Source organism: Phaenicophaeus curvirostris, chromosome 17, assembly GCF_032191515.1.
Source record: "Phaenicophaeus curvirostris isolate KB17595 chromosome 17, BPBGC_Pcur_1.0, whole genome shotgun sequence".
Classification (NCBI taxonomy): Eukaryota; Metazoa; Chordata; class Aves; order Cuculiformes; family Cuculidae; genus Phaenicophaeus; species Phaenicophaeus curvirostris.
This window is the reverse complement of record NC_091408.1, coordinates 486,332-506,325: the sequence shown is the minus strand read 5'-3', so window position 1 is coordinate 506,325 and position 19,994 is coordinate 486,332. Positions and strand designations below refer to the sequence as shown.

The following is a 19,994-nucleotide window of genomic DNA, read 5'->3' as shown; positions in this document are numbered from 1 at the left end:
AAAGCCTAATAAAAGCTGGGTACAAGTTGTATCAGGTTCGATACTGTTTAATGTCTTCATCAATGACCTGGACCTTGGCAACAGGACAGAACACACCTTCACCAAGCTAACAGCTGACATCAAATGCAAGAGACCAGTTCATATGCTGGAGGTCAAGGCTGTATGCAGAGAGACCTCAATAAGCTACAGGAATGGGCCAACAAGAACCTTGTGGAACTCAGCACAGACAAATGCAAACTCTGCCCCGGGGGCAGGATGACTCTGTGAAACAGGCTGGAGGACACCAGTGGAACGTAAGCTCAGCATGAGGCAGCAGTGCCCTTTGCGATGGGGGGATCCAAGTGTGTGCAGGGCTGCATCAGCAAGAGCACAGCTGGCAGGATGACGGCACTGAGCCCTGTTTACACGCGTGAGGCAGCACCTTGCAGCCAGTCTGGGGCCTTTCAGCACTGAACTCAAGAGTCAGGGGTCACTAAAACAGCAAGTGCTAAAGAGCATGAGCTGAGGAGAGGCTGAGGGACTGGGTTTGTTCAGCTGCAAGGAGAGAATTCAGTTTTCATCACCAAATACCTAAAAGGCAGGTAAGTGGAAGACGGAGACACGCTTCTCAGAGGAATACAGTGAAAGGACAAAAAGCAATGGGCACGAGTTGCAGCAGGAGAAATCATGAACGGATATGGGGGTGTTCATTGTAAGTGTTTAAGCCCTCAAACAGTCACCCAGAAAGACTGAGAAATCTCTGGTTTTGGAGGCTGTCAACACCTGACTGGACAAGGCCCTGAGCAATGTGATCTAACTCTGAAGTGAGCCCTGCCCTCCATGGTCTCTGGAGGCTCATTTCAAAATAAATGATGTTCTCTGCAGATCTCCGGCACTTTCCTGTTCTTCAAAGCTCACTTTGCTACACGCAGCTCTGACAAGCTCACCTCTGCATCCAGGAATGCTGTCACAGGCTCACACACCAGAGTTTTGACACATGTGCTCACACTTACGCCACTAAAAACATCACTGGTGTCAGACACTAATTTCCTACTATTCACTGACTGTCAGATCCTTGTGGCTGCTGTCAGGCAAAGTCCCATAAAGTCCTGGAGAAAGCAGAGTATACTTCAGTGCCACTGCTTCATTGAGACATATCTGAATAGAAACTGCACGTGAGCTGACTGAAATTGCATGAGGGCTGGCAGGGCAAAGTCTGGAAGCTCCTAATCACTGCTTGTTCAGCGATCACATAGACCTCTCTCTGGACCTGCAGGTATGGCACCCAAAAAAAGGCTCAAATAGAATCACGGAACCATTTGGATTGGAAGGGATATCAAAGCCCACCCAGTCCCACCCCTGCCACGGGCAGGAACACCTCCCACGGGATCAGGGGCTCCAAGTCCCATCCAACCTGGCCTTGAACCCCTCCAGGGATGGGGCAGCCAGCACTGCTCTGGGCAACTAATTGACTACAATGGATTGATTACACCAATTGTTGTGAGGTGACTTGAAGCCTGAAGTGACATATCCCAGTATTCCATCAGACTTACCCCACTACAGTAAAACCAGCACCTTTTTTTTTAAGAGAGGAACATTAATTCTCCTCACCAATAGGGAAAGGATAGTTCAAAATCAGTGAGAACAGCTGAGAAGGAAGCGCCACAGTGACTCTGACTTCCCTTTGATCCCAAAGCTGAACAAGGGTGATCATGAGGCTATTTAAACCAATAGTAAATACTTCACCATTCCCTTTTCACACCCCTAATTTTTATTTTCATTTTCAAATAGACCTCTTGGAAAATGTAGGCTTAGCCTCTCTTTGTGTGGTAAAAGCCTGTCTTTAGTGTGATTCATAACGTACAATAACAGGAGCAGGACAAACAGGTGCTCAGTGGGTTATCAGCACAAGGGAAGAAAGTGTACCCCGTCCTGCATTCTCACTGCTCTGGCCACGCTTGGAGCTCAGTGAATCGTGATCCCTCGTTCACCTTTGCATTCTCCAGTCATGTCATTCCCATTAGCGAGCAGACAGCAAGGCTGCTCCATGCAGGTTTCATGGCACTAATGGAGAAAGTAAGTGTTAATAGCTAATATTTGTTTCTTACGAATTATGTTTCTGGGGCTTAATGGCTTGTGTTTCCTCGGCAACAAACACGTCGTGTGCTTTTCAATAAGGTTTGCATATGAGCTGGGTACATGGCCATGCCGGAGATCCCAGCTGACAGACTCAGAGGAGTGGATCCACCCTCTGACAACGCGAGGACCTCCCTGGTGTTCTGGCGAAAAGGGAGCACCTTCCCCAGTCTTTATGAAATCGCTCAAACTGCAGACTTTGCCGCTCAGTCCCACACCAACTCCCCGCTCTCTCCACACACAGAGACCCCTTTCTGCCTTTGAAATAACCAATGCTAGCTCCAAAGCTAAGGAGCACCACACTCTGCTGCATGGTATAAACATGTTTTACAAGGGAAAACCACCTGGAAACATCCTCTGCCTCTTACTTCACCCAGTGAAGAATTTGGCATCAATTCTTCTGAATCTGGGCAACCACAGTGCAAAAATCTTGTATTCACATTCTTCATCTGCTAGGAAATCCATTCTAAAATTTGATGTCAATTTACAATCTGAGTCAAGTCTGCCAGCACATCACAATTCACCTCTGTTTACAATCCCAGAAGGTGAAGGACATACAAAAACATCATTTCCCTAGAATATGGCACTGACCAAAGTTACAGCGACATCACCCAAGGGGCAGCTGAGGCCACTTTTGAGCAGATTCCTGTTGAAGATTAAAAAATACTGAATAACTGTTTGAAGCAGCAGATACACCTGTACCTGTTAACACTGCCAGGGAGAGCTCCATCACAGTTCAAAGGTGGTAGAAAGAACTTGAAGCCCTTGGCAGGCAGGTGTGCACGTGCAGTTACAGTCTGCAGTGGCTCCAGATGGAATGTGAACCATAAGGACACTGACAGCCAGGGCCTCTGAGGATAAAAGCAGGCACATCAGCCCTGGAATGTGCCCCTGCCTCGGCATTGGAGAAGAGCACTTCTCCCACCTATATCTGCATATAGAATATGAGGGACTGGCCACATTTTGGTTTTAACTCTAAGAAAATCCTTTTTATTAAATGATTCCCAGTGGCAGCTTCAGATACTGCTGCAAGGAATATGATGAATTCCGATGTTTCTGCCTCCAGGCTCTTCATGATTTCTGAAAATGCAGACCCAGCTCTGTCCCTGCTGCTCAAAGGGAGCTGCTGCTGGCCGCTAAAGTAAACAGGGATTTATTTGTTTGTCCACACCAATTATGAATTCTGAATTTGGGCTGTATTGTTCCTGCCATTCACACCTTCACTCCCCCACATGCTCAATATCTGCCCATGGCAGGGGGGTTGGAACTAGATGATCTTTAAGGTCCCTTCCAACCCAAAGTATTCTATGATTCTATGAATACCAAGCTAGTTATTCTCAGAGAAGCACAGAGAGCCCCCCAGGATCGCTCTGATTACAAATCACAGTGCATCCCTAGTGCAAGGTACCTGGAGCAACACTTCCTGAGCAGCAGAAAAACCACCAGGGCAAACCTCCCACCTGTACTTGTATCATTCTCATCATTTAAAAAAACCAGTCCCGCTAGCGCCTGTTCCCATGCTTTGGGCTTTGAACAGCAGCCCAACCCCTGTGTTAAAGCAAAGAACATCCAGAGGGGTTACTGCGTAATTAAGTGAAACACTGGGACAGCACCATGCCTTATCAAGCACAGGCATTTCAAGAAGCTTAACAGTAACATAAAATTCAGAAGCTGCTGTATTCTATGAAGGCAGTTCCTGAAGGCCAGCACGGGGAGCACGTCAGGCCTTCACGTGAGCACCTGCAGATGTTTATCTCAGCGTAATAACGATCCCAAAGGGCACAGAATGGCAGAGATTGCAGGGGCAAGGAGCTCTAACATTCTGTCCTTTTTACAAGGGCTTCTAAGTATTGCTTATTTATGCAAATATAGTAAATACCTTTAAAAATAAATGCATTTATTTTAAAATGTTAATAAATATGGCTAAGTATGTAATCTCCATCCAGGATCACAGTGCACACAAAAATTTGCATCATTTGTGTAAATTCCTCTAAGATTACTCCTTGGCCAGTACATGTAGTCTTGTGTTTGCGCTGATAAATTTTACACATACTTCATATCACCTACTTTATGTATCAATTTACAATTTAGATATAATACAAGCACATTCTACTTATTTGCAATGCCACCATATCAAGTCCAAAGGTGCTCTGATAGTGTCACTTCTAACAGCACTGTCATAAACAGCAGTAACACAGACACATCTATTTATTCTCAGTAAACATTATGGTTTGGAGCAGGTTATTTGTACACTTTTCCTGCAAAACATACGGAGAATAATAAAGACTCAAAGGGCAGCGCACCTGTTCTGTGCTGGCAGGCAGGAAGGAGCGGAGTATCTCCCTGCGGATGGAAGGCAGCGGGGCTCCCGGCACGTGCCTCTGGAAACAAGTGCATTCCGAAATGCTCTGATCAGACACATCAAAGTGCCCACGGGCCAGGGCGATGCTGCCAAGAGAAACAGAAGCCACCATTGTCCTGTTTCTTCCCAGGCCCCAGAAGATGTCTTTCCCCACCCCGTAGACGGCAAATCCGTACTGGTTCCAGCAGTGGTGCCTGGAGCACAGGCAGACCCCGGCTGCCCAGCAGGGTGACCAGCACTGAGGGTGTTTTCCCAGTCCCAGCACTGGAATGTCCCGTGTCTCACTGGGTCTCTGCCCCAGAGCACCTGGCCCTGTGGCATGAGGGGGCAGCCCCACAGCCTCTGTGGGCTCCCACTGCAAATGCTGTTTCCTGATACCAGCCTCAAAATCACCCGCTAGCGAGGGGCCTGTAGACTGAGGTGTTGCACTTTGGAATAACGCACAGAGCACTGATTTAAGACAGGCAGTGACACATCTTCCAAATGTAAAGCTACAGAGCACGTAAAAGTGTTTCCTGTCAGTGAGTTACTATCACAGAGGAACCCTTTTTATTATAATAACTCATAATTACTACTTCTTGGGGGTTTTAATTCAGATGTCTTTGGATCTCAGTGTATTGTGCAGAGTGAATACTGTAAGAAGGCAGTTCTCCAGCAGATGGAAGCATCAGCCAGCCAAAGCCGAGCTGTGCAGCACCCAGGCTGCCCTGCAGCGCCTGCCAGTTTGACCATGCAGGCACCGCACGGGGCCAGCAACAGTAGAAAACACATCTCTGATCCTTTACCGGTACGAGACCTCCAGTATTGCTATATCACAGCACTCAATTATGACTGAAGAATTTATGAACACCCGATGCTGGAGGAAGAGCAGATGCAGGTGGCTGGAAGATGAATCGGGAACCTGACTGCAGAGTCCAGGCAAAATCTCACAAAAAAAGTAGCCTGCTTCCCTGTGCCAGCCTCCCCCCAGCATTCCAGGAGCCCTGGATTTCAGCAGATAGTTCAAGCACACCAGAACTCAGCTCCCTGCCACCAGTGCTCACCACAGCTCTGTTGACAGTGTCCCTGTTTTCTGCTCCACAGTAATTGTAAAGGGTTTAACCTAAATTATGATTTTCGGCATAAGGACCATGATGCACAGGGGCATCAGAGCAGGGCTCGTTTCACGGTTAACTCACGGTAGCCCTGAGCTGCAGTTTCTAGTGAATTCCAGAGCAGCTGCACAGGGATGAAGAGCAGAGGCTCTTTATTCAGTCTGTGGGGACAGTCACGCATACACCTGCACAACCTGACCAGAGCACCTTAGACATGGAATTCACTCGAATCACAGGAAGCCTGGAAAAGCCATTTTCATAAAAGCCACCTACAAAGCACTGACCTGTACACAAACGGCCAGAGCTGCCAGTCTGCACAGCACACAGCACTCACCAGACCCCCGCGCTGACCACGCTTCCCGCTCCCCACCCTTGCAGGAACCATGACCCACCTTGCACACACGCTCACGCGTTCCCTACGCTCAGTAAACGCTAACACGCTGGTCCTTGCACACCTTTCTCAGACTCTGATGGCTGCTCCCTGCTTTTTATTGAACCTTGCTTCACCAGTCACACTGAGCGTTTCTGGGGACTGCTTAGATTATTAAAACCAGCCAGGTACATTTCAGCAAGGATGAAACGGAAACTGGGAAAGCACGGAAGAAGTGGAGAACAAGTTACAGGCACACCCAGCACTGGTGCCGATGAAATGAGCTCCTGTACCTCTGACAGCTGGGACAGGGCTGGCCTGTTCCTCATGGAAACAAAAAGACTTGAACAGGAAAAATCAAAGAGCAATGGAAGATGGGAACCCACGTCACACCAAACCCAGGACAATGTAGCTTTTCCCCATCCTATTGTGGCTTGATGTCCCCAATAGCACCCCACGGCAGAGAGAGGGGAGCCGGCTCCCACAGAGCCAGGGAACGCAGCCCCAACACAGCACATCTCACGGGAAAAGGAAAGGGGGCCCTTGAACCCAGGCAGCCCTCCTCAGAACATAGAAATATTTAAATATCTCTTCTTTATTCCCACTAAAGGGAACATTTCCTGGCACCAGTCAGATGACAAGCCCTATTTTCCCAGTCACCTCAGCCAACTCAGTAACCATGGCAACCGTCTCCAGTGTGATGACATCATACGGTTTCCTAGGCAACTGTTCCCAGAGCAATGACATCATGTGGTCACCATGGTGATGCTCCATGAGGCCAGGAAGAAAGTATTTTTAAGTGGGAAGATAGGTCAGGGAGGACAAAGGAGGAGTCAGGGAAGAGCAGGATAAAAGATAATGGAGTGAAAAGATCAGCCCTGGGAGAAGGATGGACCCAAGGGAGAAGAACAGCCAGACAGAGCATAAGGATGGAGGAGAAACGGGGAATGAGAAGGAACAAAAGAGAAATTGTTAGAAATTTAAGCTACTACTTGTTTATAGATATACATCTCTCAATCGCATTATCAACTTTGACGACACACGATTCAGGGCAGAGGTGCTGAGCCACAGCGTGTGGGGTCACACAGAGCCCAGGCACGGCTCAAATGCTGGATTAGTGGGGAGATTTTTGACAGTCCCTAAGAAATGGTCAGAAACTTCCAGCCTGCTGGAGAAATCTCACTCAACAGACCAAACCAGGCACTTCTTCTGTTACAAGGTCCAGTTTCCAACACATTTCCATCCTCTCACTGATCCGAGCTCGTGGCTCTTTCCCAGCAATGCCAGTAACCAGATGCTACTGCCGAGCCCATGCCGGGCTTGAGAGGATTGTTTTGCCCCTTTCTTTCTGCTCTTTGTACTTGAAGACAAGACAAGAACCTGGACAACTGACAAATGAAAATGTGTTTTCCATCAATCAAATGCTCCTTCAAAACGCTCCCTCACCAAAATGGAAGTAATGAGTGTCCCTTCCTTTTAATATTCTAGATGTCCTTCCAATTCTATTATCCTTCCAAATGTTGGAATTTGCTGAAGATAAATATCCTTTCTGAATTCAATTATCTGCTAATTCCAGAGAGTCTTGGCCAGCGGACAATGTTACTACCAGCTTTATGTTAAGTAGCTATAAAACCCCCGGAGAAAAGCTTTTTGGCAGCAAAAGGCTGGTGTTGTTGATGCATGGGGTTAGATCAGCGTGCACAGCCTTGAGTGCAAGACAGCGTAGCAGAAAGCAGGGCCCTTTGAGGACAGCTTGCGGTCTAAAAGCTTAGGACAAGGCACTTGAGGAAGCTTCCAAGTTTATCACACGCTATTTTTCTATCCAGCAAGGCATCTTCAAATATTCTCTCTAAAGCAAAACCTTAATTTAGTTTATTCAGCACAGTAATTGCCCTCCAGCACTCATTTCAGAAGGACTCAAAGTAGGCTTAGAGGCAGCAACTGTGACTGTAACAGCAATTAAGCGATGTAATGCTGTAGCTGTGACACCTTCTACCAGAAGTGACTCATTTGTCCAGGTGAAGTTAAGCTGAACCTCAGCTGGCCTATTCAGAACCATTTTTCAAATAACAGGGAATTTAGAACCCTGATCCGAGCACAGCAGCAGCTGCAGCTTTTGCTCCAGGCGGACTCCCAAAGCCCAGTCTCCGAAGCCAGTGGGAGCAGGCGTCTGGTCACACCCTTGCTGCAGAGAGGCCGATGGTCGTTTCCTAGACCAGGAATTTCCTCTACCCATGGAACACTTCCCTAATAGCAGAGCTCACCTGTGCCGATCACTGCTGTCATTCAGATAGCAACAACGCATTTCACACAGCACGCACTTTCAAACTTGCACAAGGACGGCGTGAGGGTACATGAGCATTTCGAAAGGCAGCCCCACCGCAGTAAATCTCAATGGGGTTTCCTTGCAAAACTCTGCAGTCCCCAGGCTGGAAATGTTCCAGGGGCCCAATCATACACAGCAGAGTGAGGACTGAGAAGGAGAGAAATCTCCATGATAAGCAGCACTTGGAAGGATGTGGCAGCAACAGGAAAAGGGGAGGAGGAGAGGAAAGGGAGAAGAAACGTCTCATGCTATCAAAGAACAGAAACAGGAACACCGGAGAGACACAAAGCTAGGCCCTTCCCAGCACCCTGAAGTGACCCCTCAGCAGTGCTCCCAGGACAGCCAGCTGTGCCCAGCTCGCACACACTGCGCTGAGCTCGCGCTCCCAGACAGCTGAGAGGCCCTACCCACTGTCCTTACCAAAGGGATTTCTTCAGGGAGGGCGGGGAGGGAGGAAATCTTGGCAGGGTCAGCATGAAATGAAGGAAAAAGGCTGCAAGAGAAGAAAATGAGTGGAAAATGGGGAGGTATTGCTTTAGTTTGTGGGGTTTCCTCGGGCTGAGCATCTGTGAGACTGAAACACCCGCATTAACAAAGCCACATTCCAGGCTGATTTCAAAAAGTTTTTAAGAAGCAGTCGTAAAATCCAAGGTGAATGGTGAATTGCTAATGCTCTTCAGTTTGGCTTCTGATAAATCCCTTTAATAAGCAATGATACATACCACCACTGAGTAAAAAAAAAATGCAATGCCAAGAGTTGACTTAGAAGAGGAAAAAGGGGAAAAAAAGCAGAGTAACAACTAATGGCCAGGTGAGGAAAAAAGAGAAGAAAAGAAATCCATTTGCTGTTTTAAACGGGGTTCCCTTAAGTCACAAAGAATAATGCATAAAATAGGTAGTTACTGCTACCACAGTAAGTGCTGTGCTTTACAGCTGCATGTGCAGGTGTTCTGCATTCATTTACAACATAAAAAATGCTGCTCTGATTAATACACGAAAATAAAGCTCACAGATAAGAGAAGCAAGCGTAAAATGCAGCTCACCAGTATGGACACAATAACACAGCGAGACGTGGCGATAAAACCTTACAGGCAGGTTTCCCAAATCTGCCAAGGCTTTAGCTCGAACCCAATTCAGCCCTGGGGAAGTGAGTTATTGCTGGAAAATAGGTCTGAAACAACAGGAAGGAGGGACCCCAAAGTAAGACTTGTTTCTATTAAGAAATAAATGAACGATAAGAGCAGAAAGGTATTTATCAGCAGGAATTAGAATATCTGTTCAACAAAACACCTCCTGGGTGTTCTCAACTTCGTGTCAGCCCATATGCCTGCTAATTAGCCCCAAGACATCACTGTGATTGCACAGGATGAATAATTCATCGTACCTTACCCAGAGATCTGGCACAGGAGCAGTTTTTAAATCAGTTCCCAACCCCAGAATCCAGCATAAATGTTATGGCAGCATCATGTATCTAGTACAAATGTTAAGCAATTGCTTTAAACATAACAAACTCCGAGCTACCAAGCGCAGCTAAGGTTGGGCTTTACTAAGCTGAAAATAATCGTTAATTCTGCCCACTCTTAGACCTGTTGAAGGTGACGTTTCATGCTGCTGTCATCATGTCAGGTCCCTCAACTGCTGAGGCCATTGACCAGTTCACTGCAAATTGAGATTTTCACTGTCCTCCACAGTGGAACGATGTTCAGCAGTCAAAGGAAAACAAATAGAACCTTCGAGATGAAATTTAGATGAGCAGGTCGTGGAACTTGCACTTTTTTTCCTCAGCAATACCAAACACTGGGTCAAATGCAGCTTGTGCTGCAACAGGGAGCAACATTCAAATTCTAGTAAGAAATCTTATCATTTGCTGATAAAGTGAAATGTTTCAACTCTGTGATATTTCCAAACCAGCCATATCATGAGTTACTAGAAATTTCAGATGTGAGCTTCTCTGGGTTGCCTTCCACCCCAGTGGCTCATTACAGGTTTTTCCAAAGGTAAGTATTACTATTTATTATTATTAAACTTTACACGCCTGTTACTAACGATGCTCATTGCCACGCTGCACACTCTGCAGTGTACAGAAATTAACATTATTGACACAGAAAAGGAGAAGCACAGGGACAGAATGCAAGGACTTCTCAGCTGTGGAAACGGGGAGGATGAATCAGCAGTAGCACCAAAGCATTCTCATCTGCTAAAAACGTTGGGCCATGATGATACTGATGACAGCAAATGACTCAACTTCCCAGTCCTCCCATGCCATTTTACAGCCCAGAGAGGCTTAACATGACTTGTTTCAGAAGAAAATAGCAGTCCTTAAAAAGCCTGAAGTGGTGAAAGGAGATGTTCCTGCCCTTTAAGGACATGCTGGCATCTCGGCGGGACCGGGCACAGTGCAGTAACCAGCCAACAAACCCTTGGAGTGAGCAGTACCACCTCGTGCCAAAGGCTCCCCTGGGCAGCCTCCCTTCTCTGGAGCTGGGATGCAGAGACATGAACAGAGGAGATTGCTCCAGGATGGCTCTGGCTGCCATGGAGACAGGAAGCCACCACAGATGGACCCCAGCTGTGCTGCATCATCCCAGCAGGGCACACACACCTCTGCAACACGCACCACAGATTCACTTACTCTCAGTGATGCTTTAGAGTCCTGACACCCCCTATCCTCAGCCTCTCCAGGGCTGTCTCTCATTGACGTAACAAGGATTGGACTGCAATAAAGAACAACAGTCTTGGATATGGGGTTTTCAGTGACTTCCAGAACAGGCCCTGGCAGACAGTAGTAACTCACATTCAACATGCACTTCCAACTCTTTAGGAGGTCATTCTCCCCAGGATTAAACAATAGCACATCCAGGATCTGTACTTCCATCTTTCAGACTCCACATTAGACTTCCATCTGCTGCCGACTTAATCCATGTACTAAAGCCAGTTACCTGGCAAACACTAGAACATAAAAACACACACATATCTACCATTAAAAATTCTAACCCTCCAGATTCTTAAAAATGAGTGCACTGCTTTTAAAGAGTATGAGAAGCAGTTGCTGTGGGCATTCAGGCCAATAATATTTACTGTACAAATCAAAGAAGAAAAGATGTAGATAAATGGAAACTCAGGTGACCTCTGATCTGGCATACATGCCAGCGGCAGCCTGGAGAGAGCAACACCCAACAGCCGCCTTCCCCAGAACGTACCTTACAGAACTATGTACAGAACCAGTAAATGTAACGCATGCACTGCCTGCTGGGAGACAAACCCAAACAGCATCAGTCTGGGGACTCAACTCAAATCAGTTGAAACAGAGACACACTTATGAGAACAAAGTTCGGTTCGTCATACTGACCTGGGACTTCCCTGCATAGCTGTGACCTGGTGGCCAGCACGTCAGCGGTCACGGCCAGAGGCTGATACAAGTCTGCATGGGTGTAACAAGAGATGCTTTTCAGAGCTTCTCAGTTCCTGAGCAGAACTGCACTGCGACTGCTGCACTACACCTACCTTTGCCAGCTCTGCTTTAACACAGGTGAGTGCTATCACCCTCTAGATGGTTGTGGGTGGGGGTTGGCTTGGTTTTGCCAGGTGTGTGCATTTGGTTTTCTTCTTTTCAGCATACTTGTATTTTTTGCTTTGGCCTAGCAAGTGAATCAACTTCTCATTAAGCTTTTGCATAAATATGTTTGAACCCAGCAGTGATCAATCTCCACTCTAAACAGAAGACAGGACAGCTTACGTAGAGATAACATCCCCGAAGCAGCATTTTATTTTATTCTTTTAATTCCCAAACATTTAATTTAGAAGTCTGGCATCCCAGTCATCCATCTTAACATGGGCTAATATTGACATAGTGTTGTCAGAATACACAGACAACTGAACAGCCAAAGAGTTTACAAAAAATAAATTCATGGTTCTTCAAAACAACTGCAAAAGGTTACAAGTATCAAAACTCTTATGTAGATGCACTGCATTAAAAGAAACTGTGCACATAAGTTAAGAGGCAAAAAATAAATTGCTACTGAAACCTCACATTTCAAACAGTTTATTGTAAACTGATGAACAGGGCTGCCATTTCACATCAGCTTAATGGTTTCCATTAACTGAAAAAAATCTGGGATGGCTAATTGACTTTGCATGCACAAAATGTACTGCTCAACAGAACTGTCAGCTCATCTCAGATGGAAAAAAATTAACTGGAATCTAATTATCTTCAATCACTTTCCATTTTTCTTTACCATGTTTTCCAATCAACAGGCAAACTAAAGATGCCTCATGTACTACGCATCTTCCTGCACTGCTCAAGTGCAACTAAGATAAATAGGGCCAATCACTCGCTCCATCGGTGCCCATGAAGACTCATCTGAAACTGCTTCTGGATGAAGTGGACAGCAGATCTGGACAGCTGTACGATACGATATGCTTAGCACTAGATATTTAGTGTGACTATGGCAAGGTGACGATGGGGATGGTGAAGTGGATGAAAGAGGGATCAGAGGAAAGCTTTTTAATTATTGCCCTCTCCTGCTTCTTCATCTTGCTGGTCACTCGTCCAGAGAGTGAGGTTATCTCGAAGTAGCTGCATGATGAGAGTGGAGTCCTTGTAGGAATCCTCGTTTAGTGTGTCCAGCTCTGCTATGGCATCGTCGAAGGCTTGTTTGGCTAAAAGGCAGGCCTGCTCAGGAGCATTCTGGATTTCATAGTAGAACACCGAGAAGTTGAGTGCCAGCCCAAGCCTAATGGGGTGAGTGGGCTGCATGTGCTCTTTGCTGATTTCAAATGCCTCTTTGTAGGCGGCTTCTGATGCTTCCACAACACTGTTCTTCTTCTCGCCAGCAGCAACTTCTGCCAGGTAGCGGTAGTAATCCCCCTTCATTTTCAGATAAAAGACCTTGCTCTCATACTGGAAGTCATTGCAGTTCTTGATCAAGTATTTATCTAGGAGAGCCAAAACATCGTTGCAGACTGTCTCGAGCTCCTTTTCTATCTTCTCCCTATAGGCTTTAACCTTCTCCAGCTTCTTCTCATTCCCATCTGCCATAGTCTTCTGCTCTATGCTGCTGATGACACGCCAGGAGGATCTTCTAGCCCCAACTACGTTCTTGTAGGCCACAGACAGCAGGTTTCTATCCTCGTTTGAGAGAGGCTCATTCAGCTCAGTTACCTGAAAATACGGACAAAGATCAAATTTAAAGGGTTTTTCTTAGAGAAATGCATGCAAGCCTTCTCCAACACTTCCATCGTGAAAGTGCAAGCTTCAAAACTCCTCCTAGATCCCCAAAGTACTTCTAGAGAGGAGTCAATTTGTAACACTGGAAGTTTTAAATTGTTTCTCCAGTCAAGACTTACAAGAGTGAAACCCCACCGCTCTGTTGTAACAGAACGGGTATTTAGAAGCTGCTGCAAAGCACATTCACTGAATACAAGTGAGTCAGGCTTGTGTAACAGAGAAGCGTTCGCAGAAGGAAGGCTCCATTTTTTTAGGAACTTTGCTATAATTAGGCAGACTATACAGTAGCGATGAATTTAAATGTACCTAGAATACTGGCTCTGTGAATCTGGAACACAGCACAGACACTGGGAACTGCTGCAGTTCTTGCATTTCTTTCCCCTGCTGCTTGCTTTCGCTTAACAGCAGAGACGGAAGCGCTGAGGTCATTATCATTAAGCTCTGCACAGTACAAATGGAATTAGTGTTTCAGAGTATCTTTTGGTCACTTAGCAAGCAATTAGACAATGTAATACAAAAATGATTCTGACTTCTGCTAACTGGTGACTGCAGATAAATTTCAGGGATAGGGCATGAAAAACTGCATAGAAATAGAATAGGAAATCAGGGGGGGGAAAAAAAGCCATTACCAACTCCAAATTCTACAAAATGCTAAGACAGAGGAAGGATAACACTTCTAATACTGTACTCAGGCCTACTTTGCTTGCTGTGTTACTGTAGTTCATTTCTGAAGATCACATTAACAGAGGAAGGATCTTGTGAAGACTAGCACGAACTCTGGCAATCTTGGCTGGTTTTCACTCGATACGTGGTAATCAAAGCAGCTCTACAGTACAATCCTTAAAATGCAGTGTAGTTTCTGGAAGCATCTCCATGCTATACCTACAGCAGCCAGCTGAGGTTTGGCTGTTGCATCAGCTTGGGCTGAGAACATTTGCTAAGACTCAACAAACAGCAGACTAACAGAACTCCTCCTGAGAAAGCAAGACGTAGAAATAACAGGGAATACTCAAGATACATTCATTTAAAGTACAACAAAACAAAACTCAGGAGACAAGTCCTCTCTTGGGACCAACTGCAGGACAGTTGTTCCTGTGTAGAAAAAGAACGTTAACCTCTTACTCAAAACATGGAAGTATCCAAGAGATGTGATCAAGAGACTTAATTAAGTCACTAGACTGCTGTATAACCAAATTCCCAAGAACGACTTGAATTCACTTTGAAACCCTTCTCTAAGTTAAAAGGAAAGATTATCAGAAAAGCTTATCCAGCATGCTCAGGAGATGTTTGCCAGCATTAAGATGTATCAGAGATTACTGGTATCTTGGAGATATAGCAACCACCACCAGCTCTGGGCCATCTCAAAACAACTGGGTTTTGGTAATGAGTGCAGTGTTTGAGACTACAGAAATACAGAAATAAAAATCTGTTCTGCCAACAATGACTTTCAAAAATGTTTTATAAACAATTAGTGACAGTTTAAACAAAACTCTCCTAAGCTGTGAAATTCTGGAGGAGAGCAGAAATAATGTTAATTGACTGCATATCTCTTTGTGCAGCACACTGCCTTTCCAAACGCAAGCCCTAGCAGTTAGAGGGCAGAGCATTTATTCACAGTAAAGCTACAGAGCCAGCACAAAGCACACTGAACTTCAGAACACATTGGCACGCTGCAAACCACAAGATTAACTGAGAAAGGTCTGAAAGCAGGGTTTTTTCCCTTTTTTCCTTCTAGTTTTTTACATTCCCAGTTAGAAGATTTCATCTGTTTTTAAAATTACCAAAGTGAGATTTTCATCAAAGGAATTAGATCTTGCAATGTAAAAATAAAGCTTTTAGGGTTTTTCCAAGTCACTGTCAATGGCTCAAAGAAGTCCCTTGTGAGCAGCTGCTACAAGAGACACAACACACCAGAGCCAGAAGCCTGCAGAAAGCATAGCCACGAGCCTTGAGCCACAAAGCAAACCACTTTTTCAGATAAGGTATCGTTAAAATCTCACTGCCATGCCACTCCTGGGCATGATTTATACGCCTCAGCAGGTCCTGTTCATCCAGAAACAAAAAGAGCTGCATCCCATGTGCAGCACAGGAACTCGAGTAACACACCAGCAGTTTCCCACTAGTTATTCTGCTGTGGCAGAAGTTTCCAGTGCTCAGGGTGAAGCTCATTCCTTCCTAGTGTCACCTTTCAACGTGCCTCTGGATGTCAGCCTCATTTCCCTCCCTCTAATTTTTATTTCATTAGGCCTGAACTATTTCCTTCTCATTTTGAAGCTGGTGATTTCTGAGAGGGAAATTGCAAATTATTCCCCATCCCGGCTGAAAAGCGCCAATACTTTATTTAGATACATCTAAAAATCCCATCTACCTCCCTGGCATAGCTGATCTATTACAAGAAACCAGACTCAAAGGAAAGCATGTTACCTCAGAGCTATCTACAGTTTTATCTACTTCCGATACGTTACCAAAGGAGATAAAATCAGACATGTTTCTCTTCACAAGTGGGAATGATGCACAGAAAAAGACAACTTGAAATGCTGAAGGAAATTTACTTCTCCCTACCTTCCATTCCATCTATAGCCTCCGTAATGGGAGAGATCTTAGCCTGAAATAATTCTCTTTTATATTTTAGATGCGGACACACTTATTTATAATAGCTGTTAGAAAAAACAGAAGCATTTAAAAGATGAAAAACCATTTGCAGTACAACTTCAAAGCAGTTTGTCCTTGCTCAGGTGTTTCTCTATGCAAACACATCACTCTTACACCTAAGCCTGGAGTATTTTCAGTCCCCAGCCAGACGATGCAGGCCATGATCTGCTAGCACTGTTTGTTCAGACTGACTGTCTGCCTTTGTAAGAAGAATACAGGCTAAATCGTTGATTTCTGTAATACTTACGTGTGTCTCCTCCTCTGCTTTATGCTCAGGAAGTTCTTTCACAGTTTACTGGGGAAAAAAATGGGTGTATATAAAAGGAATCTTGACTATAACCCTGGAATTCCTGACTACACATGCTAACAACCATGGAAGCGCTGTACCAGCTCAGGAATCACTTCCATGTGTGTGATCCCTACCGAGCCGAGCAACTTTCACATGGGAAACATCCAGACAAAGGCTCCACAGCTGTGACACACTAGATTGCCCAGCAAAATGTTACCCAGGCCAAGTGAATATATGTGATTTTACCTCTTTTTTGTCAGACAAAGCACAAGTCCCAGCAAGAGCCAGTTCTTTACAAGCTCCTGCAGAAACTACTGTACCTGACACGCTACAAAGCCAGGTTTCATTATTAAAATTCTCCCAATACAAAGATATTGTCTGTAATTTCTGAACCAGAGAAATTAATCTAAACCAGAGCAGTTTCTTGCACTTTGTGGCTTCAGTGTCTGCTATCAATCACCAGCTGTTCCACAGCAAGGTTTACTGTATAAAGCCATAGTAAGGAGACAGAGGAGGATATTGTTTACACTAACAGCATCCCCATCCTCATTCCTACACACACACACTTCATTAATCCAACACCAGACACTGATGTGAAGGAGAACTCAGTGATATAATACTAAAAATATGAAGCATCCTAAACTGTTAAGTCCATTTACTTACACAGATAAAGCCTACAAATTGAACTAGAACCTCAAGATATTTTGCTTAAAAAAAAGTTTAAACCATTACATTATTTCCTGCTGAGCAATATTTCACACACAACGGATTTTAATATTGTACATCTCACCTAACTCTGATTTACCTCACCAATTGTGAGATGCAAATGAGTCTCTACCTGCTATGCAGCTATGCCAGAACTGCAGCAGAAACTGATGCCCTGACCGCTACTTATCAGAATTAAAACTGTATGAAATGCTGAGGGCTTATACAGGTAGCGTTGAAGTCTTTCCAGAATGATCTAAACCCACAGCCACTCAATGCTGCACTCTCTAGGTGCAGGAGGACCAGCTCCATCAAGTGAGAGCCTCCAACACTTACACTAAAAGCACACCTTGTCCCGGTGTGTGAAATCATTCTTTACCTACCGTGCTGGCTTGTTCAAATAGCTGTAACCCTGGAGCAGCACCGACTGCAGCGAGGCTGCCACACCCCCGGGCAGCATGACACGCGGTACAGGCACATTTACACACCGTGGTACAGTCTGGTAAAATAATTTTGTCTAGTAAAAAATAAACTATTAAATCTATAACAGCGAACTAAATTGAAGTTTAATTTTCCTCTCCTGTCTACACATTATAGGCCAAAATACTAGAATTCTTCCAAGTAAAAGCAGCGTAACAAAAAAAAAAAAGTATCTGAGCACTAGTTTCCTTATTTAAGCTGCAACTGCTACTTTATCTGGTTTTTCTTTAAAAGGAACTGATAGGACTGAAAAATGAGTGTTTCTCCAGCTTTATCCTGACAGCCAAAATGGCTGTCCTGTCATACTTTTTCTTCCTTCACGTACAGTCTCAAAAATCATGCAAATACGCTTTTACTAAAATAGTCTTTATTACTTCATGTTTCAGGAGCAAGGGCCAGGCTGCTGGCGAGACAGTGCATTGTAAAGTGTGGTGATGAATGCCCAGAACTGAGGGTAACCACTCAGGTTTCTACTGACACTGAAAGCATGTTAATGCTTTTACAAAGCACCTTTAAAAATCATCAGGGATTTTATGTTCAGACCTTTAAACATTTTTTAAAAGAAACTTTTCAAATCAAGCTGTCCTGCCTTGAGATAAGATATCCGAGTTAGAACACTGAGTTCCTGTTGAAGGAAGTCTAATGTCTCCAGAGCACAGTAAGATTATTTGAGTATTATTCTATAAGGATAAAAAGTTCTCTTAATAGCTGTTACTTGCAATCACTGACATTAATTAGCTGTGTGAGGACAGAGAGACCACATAACATTTCATGGGAGCTTATGCTCACACCTACAAAATTGACTTCAAACACTGCAGAGCGTTCTGGAAATTACCATGGCAGAGTGAGCACCCCTGCACACCCAGTAGCCAACAGACGCTACATGACAGGCATGCAATAGGATATCAACAGCTTAGAAAAAGGAAACTAGCCTCTTAAATTCAGCTTTACTTTTTGTATTTTGAAGTATATGTAATGTTTCGTAAGCGCTCAACTCAGTTCACTTGCAGTGTTCTCCAGCTCCCAATTACAGCAGCTCATCATTACACACATTATCTGAGAGCAGGAGCAGCATTACAGATGAGAATACTGTGACCCCAGATGAATGAAAACCACCTAGTAACTGGGACAGCTGAGAGAGACAAGTGGGCATTAAGCACTGGGGACCTGCACGTTCTTTACCCATTTCCTGAAGCACAGCAACCGGATGCCGTTTGTTTCACATACGTTCAGATAGCAGAACATGCTCCAGCTCAGCAGGATCTGGGAAGATAAAAAGCTATCTCCTAACTACAGCTAGACATACGGTCCTTGAGAATAGCGGGGGGTTTTAGTGGTTTCTCCATGTCATCTTTTAGAATTAGCACCTGAAAGATTCAAGAGATAAACGGAGCCATTACTCTTGTGTTACACGTGTCAAGAATTCTAGCAATATTGTTAAAATGCAGCTTCTTTTAATGTCTAGTGCCTCTAATTTCAAGATACTTGGAACTATTGCTGCCTTAGAGCTGGATTGGGCGTAACAAGACAATGGCAAAACCGAAGATTTTCACTGCCCTCCTTTAAAGGATGCGGTGTACATCACAGCCTCTGAGCCAGACTAAACGGATTGGTTCTTACAACAAAAATGTGACTTCCATTCTCTCTTTCAAGGCAAAATCATCTAGCACCTGTACACAGCGGTGTTCGCAAGGGGAACGACTCCTCCCGGGGCCTTCGGTGCTCACACAAAGGACAGAGCAGCAAGAACAAACTGCAGTCAGGTACAGCAAAGACATCGCTAAGCGTTTACCGACATTAATGTTACCCTTAAAATTCGGACTACGTGAACGTTTTAAGAAAACGACTGGACGTATGAGGTTTGACCATTCTACAGTTTTATTACGTATCGATACAGACAGTTCAGCGCAAGTAACTTCGTCGGAGAGGAGCGGAGCTGCGGCGGCCGGTCGGCGGCTAAGCCCGGGTCGGCGTTCGGCGGGGCCGGGATCCAGCCCGGGGTCTGGAAGGGGCAGGGTCCGCCGGGCGCGGCTCGGGACGGCGGCTCGGGACCGGCTCCGCCTCGGGCGGCCCGCGCCTCCCCCCCTCCTCCCCCCCCTCCCTCCTCCTCCTCCTCCTCCCCGCTCCGCCCGCCCCGGCCCTACTCACCGACTTCATGGCCGAGGCCATGTCGTCGTAGCGCTCCGCCTGCTCGGCCAGGCGCGCCCGCTGCAGCAGCTGCTCCCGGTCCCCCATGGCCGCGTCCGTGGCGCTGCTGGGCTGGGCTCGGACCGCGCTCTGCGTGCGTTCGCGGCGCTCGGACCCGCGGAGCTGCGGCCGCCGCGCCTGCGCGCCGGGAAGGCACCGGGGGGGCGGAGCCGGCCGGGCGGCGCGC

General features: G+C 45.7%; 1 protein-coding gene across 1 annotated transcript; it reads right to left on the bottom strand.

Moving 5' to 3' along the window:
• Nucleotides 1-12,004: 12,004 nt before the first annotated feature.
• YWHAH (tyrosine 3-monooxygenase/tryptophan 5-monooxygenase activation protein eta) lies at nucleotides 12,005-19,970 on the bottom strand. Its single transcript, XM_069870650.1, has 2 exons — nucleotides 19,769-19,970; nucleotides 12,005-13,428 (listed from the first exon to the last, which is right to left on the bottom strand). The coding sequence occupies exons 1-2, from the start codon at nucleotides 19,853-19,855 to the stop codon at nucleotides 12,772-12,774; spliced, it is 744 nt and encodes a 247-aa protein (XP_069726751.1). The 5' UTR covers nucleotides 19,856-19,970; the 3' UTR covers nucleotides 12,005-12,771.
• Between the last annotated feature and the right edge of the window lie 24 nt (nucleotides 19,971-19,994).

Excerpts from the sequence above, each read along its gene's own strand:
- YWHAH (XM_069870650.1), bottom strand. The coding sequence starts at position 19,855 with ATGGGGGACCGGGAGCAGCTGCTGCAGCGGGCGCGCCTGGCCGAGCAG. Across the intron at positions 13,429-19,768 it reads TGGCCTCGGCCATGAAGTCG|GTAACTGAGCTGAATGAGCC; the intron begins GTGAGTAGGGCC and ends CCGTATTTTCAG.